Source organism: Triticum dicoccoides, chromosome 2B (genome assembly GCF_002162155.2).
Source record: "Triticum dicoccoides isolate Atlit2015 ecotype Zavitan chromosome 2B, WEW_v2.0, whole genome shotgun sequence".
NCBI classification, from domain to species: domain Eukaryota; kingdom Viridiplantae; phylum Streptophyta; class Magnoliopsida; order Poales; family Poaceae; genus Triticum; species Triticum dicoccoides.
Genome location: NC_041383.1, coordinates 28,017,931 through 28,021,812, shown reverse-complemented (window position 1 = coordinate 28,021,812; position 3,882 = coordinate 28,017,931). Strand labels below are relative to the sequence as shown.

Below are 3,882 nucleotides of genomic sequence, written 5' to 3'. Positions count from 1 at the left end.
GCGCACATACACACACACACACACACACACACACACACACACACACACACACACACACACAATAATATGGAACAATATCTTAATCTTCTGGCACTACAGGGACAAGAAGGAGCTTCTCCTTCCGGCGTATTGTCACCCCAAATAATTCAGTCATATTGATGCCGCCTTTCATTGACTCTTCTGGTAGCTTCCAGTTGAAGCGGTACACTAGATTTGCTAGCATGGTTTCAATGGTCGCAATCCCAAAGTTTGAGCCTGGACACATCCGCCGCCCGGTGCCAAATGGCAAGTAGGAGAAATCATTTCCCTTGTAGTCCATAGTTGCGGCGCTACCGCCATCCATGAACCGCTCAGGCATGAAGTTCTCCGCATTCTCCCAACTGCTAGGGTCCCTTGCAAGGGCCCAACTATTGATGATGGTGCGTGTTCCTGATGGTATCTTATAGCCTTTTATGTTGCAGTTGACCATGGAGAGGTGGGGCAGAAGGAGCGGTGCGGGCATATGGAGCCGAAGTGTCTCTTTGATGACCGCCTCCAAATAGGCCAAATTTTTGATATCGTCTTCGGTAACCATTTCTTTTCCCTTTGGTATAGAACTCCTCAACTCATCTTGTAGCTTCTGCATGAGGTGGGGATTTTGCACGAGCCGAATCATCGCATATTCCAGTACTATAAATGATGTATCTGTCCCAGCTTCGAACATGATCTAAAAACATATAGATACATATATAAGTATCAATGTCATATAAACTTTCACATGTGTAGGTAATGTTTGTGACATCATACCGCCATCTGGGCTTTAATATGGTCTCTCGTGAGGTTGTACTCTTGTTGAATAGAAAGCAACACATTGATGAAGTCATACTCCTCGTTGTCATGTTCTGACGTCGGCTTCCTTACATGCTCATCGATGAGGTTATTGAGAAGGTCATCCCACATCTTGTTAACCTTTCGAGCTTTGGCACAAACCATCCTCTTGATGATGCCCAGCTTCACCAACATGGGAAAGTAGTCCTCCAGGTTAAATCCACCGATAAGCAATGCGTTGGCGTCGATGAGCTCCCGAAAGAGTTTATCGTGGCCTTGTTTCCTGAAAAGCTTGCCGGAGACGACATGGCACACGATGTCACTCGTGAAGGCACTGAGCAGATCACTCAAGTCGATGGAGGTGCATTTGGAGGCTGCATCGCCAATCTTGGCCATGACTAACATCACCTGTGAAAATTAATTTTAGTATGGCTGATGTGGTGTATAACGTATAGCCATGCATGGTGCAATATATCACTCAATCAAATTGGTTGTCTTTATGTAAGTTGCCTGATTTTTTAGAGATTTTAGTCACTTTGTTACTAGCATTAATTAGGATAAATTTGCATGTAAGAACTATTGCTTTTTATAAACATGGTGTCCCTTGTCCATAACATGACCATGAAAAAAGAGCTAGGCTTATTGGTGAGACTACTATATAAATCTATTGAGCTCAAATGAATATCATGCACAGAGAAAACAATGGACACCATGACATGAAATGCAACACAATGACCTGAAAAGGAAAATCAATAAAAACTTTATTTTTAGTTGAGCAACAAAAACTTATAGTAGTAGATATAATTCATGGAATACTATTACCTTGATAGAAAATGAAACAAAAATAATAAGACTAATACTGTGGAAGAAGAAAAATGCTAAAATTCAAGATCTTCACACATATTACACGCCGAGCTTGCACTATAGTAGTATTCTATGTAAGAAGAAGTGTAAAGTAGCGCAACTTCCATTAATTTAATGAAAGAGAGAATTCGTTATGGATAACTGATATTACTGTGCATCACATCACTTAGAATCTGACTTTCACTATCCCCCCTAGAAAATAATAATACTTCAAAGCTAAGAAAATAATAAGTAATCACAGGATGGAGCCCATAATCACACCGCTCAGAAAAACTCAAGATAATCCAATGGGAAGAGGAACTGACTGAAATGAAGAACATGGGCTGCCTAAACCTTAGGATTGGAAATCCGTAGAACATTTATGTTTTAAAACGAATGTGTAAGATGAACGGACAAATACACTATACAGATGAAAGAATAATCTCAATCTCCACTACCGGACTCGCGGCCTATGCCGACGGCCCCGGGCCGTCGGCATAGGCAATATCCCGTCGGCGTAGATCTATGCCTACGGTTGCCATCGGCATAGCCCCGTCGGAGTAGATCACGTCAGTGTAGATGTGTCATACCGTCGGCATAGTATAGCCGTCGGCATAGATGCCCATGCCAACGGCCGAGGGCCAGCCGTCGGCAGTGTTTTTCGCCTGACGCCAACGGACGGCGCCGTCAAAAGCGCTGACGATTCACGGAACGCCACGTGGCAGAGATATGTCGACGGCTTTGCCGTCGGCATAGGTTCCACCTATGCTGACGGAACCTATGCCGATGGCAAAGCCGTCGGCATATCTCTGCCACATGTCGTCCCCCGGTTCCTCCTGGGTAGGGCTATGCCTATCGCAAAGCTGTCGGCATAGATTTTCATGTTTTCTTACCCCCGAACAGTTTTCTAGGAGAAAGAATTTTTTCGACTACCAATAATTAGGAGCACACATTGCCACGAGTCCCCCAAATATATATTTTTAGCAAGTGAAAAAGCAGAAAAACTCATAAACATTAAAAACGATAAAATGATTCTATACGATAGGGGTAGGCCCCCGAAACAATGACAAAATGTTTCAGCAAATCATTCAGGCGACTGAAAAATGCCAAACATGCAATCAAATTGACGGTTTTACCTCGTGCTCGCGCACATGGCGGTAGGAGCGGACCTTCCTGTTGGTGAGGAGGTGCGTGGTGGCGATCTTCTTGACCTGCCGCCAGTGCTCGCCGTAGGGGCAGAAGGCGACGTCCGAGGGGCCGTAGAAGAGGATTTCGGTGACGGGGGAGTAGGGCCGGGACGCGAAGACGTGGTCGTGCGTGCGCAGCACGGCCTGGGCAGCGCTCGGCGACGAGACGACGAGGGTCGGGACAGCGCCGAGGCGAAGGAGCATGAGCCCGTCGCGGCCATGCTTGTCGGCGAGGTCGCGGAGGGAGACGTGCGGGAGGGAGCCGACGAGGTGCAGGTGGCCGATGATGGGCAGCCCGAGGCTGGGAGAAGGCAGCTTGCTCAGCAGCTGCTCTCTTGCGGTGGCCGTCCCAAAGCGGCGCACGACCAGGATGACGAGAAGAGGGCAGGCGAGCAAGGCAGAGACCACTAGGGCTGCATGTCGAGACGGAGACCTCGCCTGCAGCAGGAGCAGCAGCTCATGGAGGCTTTGCTGCACCTGCGACATGGCTGTTCAGTTTACTGAATGATGGCCGTTGGGTTTATCTTCCAGAGCAGCCCCGCTGGATTTATAGCTACAAGCTTGGAGACTAGAGCAAGAGCTAGACATCTTTTTTCAGTCCATAATTTGTACAGGAAACTGCAGGCGGATGTAGGGAGCTATTTGCAAACTCAAAGTGGTAACTTGTGACCCACAACTCAAGATAAGAACAAATATGTACCAGTAAGAAGTGAAACGAATTTTCTACGGGACCAAAAATGCAGGCCATGGAGACTAGTCTATAAAATAGGACAACATTAGGACCACCCCACGGCAGTGTCGAGGACACAACATGCTAGGGATAACATTAGAATATTTTGCCTTATTACTATGTTTCTTCATGCTAGGGATAAGGCAAACTCAAAGCCAATGACCAGCTACAAACAAAAGGGAATGGGGCTCCACGGCGATGCCCTCAAGAGGTGATGACGCCAAGCGTCACCGCCGCCGAGCCCGAGAGACCGGACTAGGGTTTTCACAACGGAGCCCTGGTACCGTGAGGAGACCAATAATATTGGCTCCATGA

The 3,882-nt window shown here is 47.0% G+C and overlaps 1 protein-coding gene across 1 annotated transcript; it reads right to left on the bottom strand.

Moving 5' to 3' along the window:
* Positions 1-6: 6 nt before the first annotated feature.
* On the bottom strand, positions 7-3,342 carry LOC119366924 (indole-2-monooxygenase-like). The gene is made up of 3 exons (XM_037632603.1): positions 2,787-3,342; positions 787-1,215; positions 7-706 (listed from the first exon to the last, which is right to left on the bottom strand). Exons 1-3 carry the CDS (start codon positions 3,321-3,323, stop codon positions 80-82), a joined length of 1,593 nt encoding a protein of 530 aa, XP_037488500.1. The 5' UTR covers positions 3,324-3,342; the 3' UTR covers positions 7-79.
* Between the last annotated feature and the right edge of the window lie 540 nt (positions 3,343-3,882).

Coding starts and splice junctions, on each gene's coding strand:
- LOC119366924 (XM_037632603.1), bottom strand. CDS start 3,323: ATGTCGCAGGTGCAGCAAAGCCTCCATGAGCTGCTGCTCCTGCTGCAG. Junction 1,216..2,786: donor GCCATGTGCGCGAGCACGAG/GTAAAACCGTCA, acceptor TAATTTTCACAG/GTGATGTTAGTCATGGCCAA. Junction 707..786: donor ATATTAAAGCCCAGATGGCG/GTATGATGTCAC, acceptor ATATGTTTTTAG/ATCATGTTCGAAGCTGGGAC.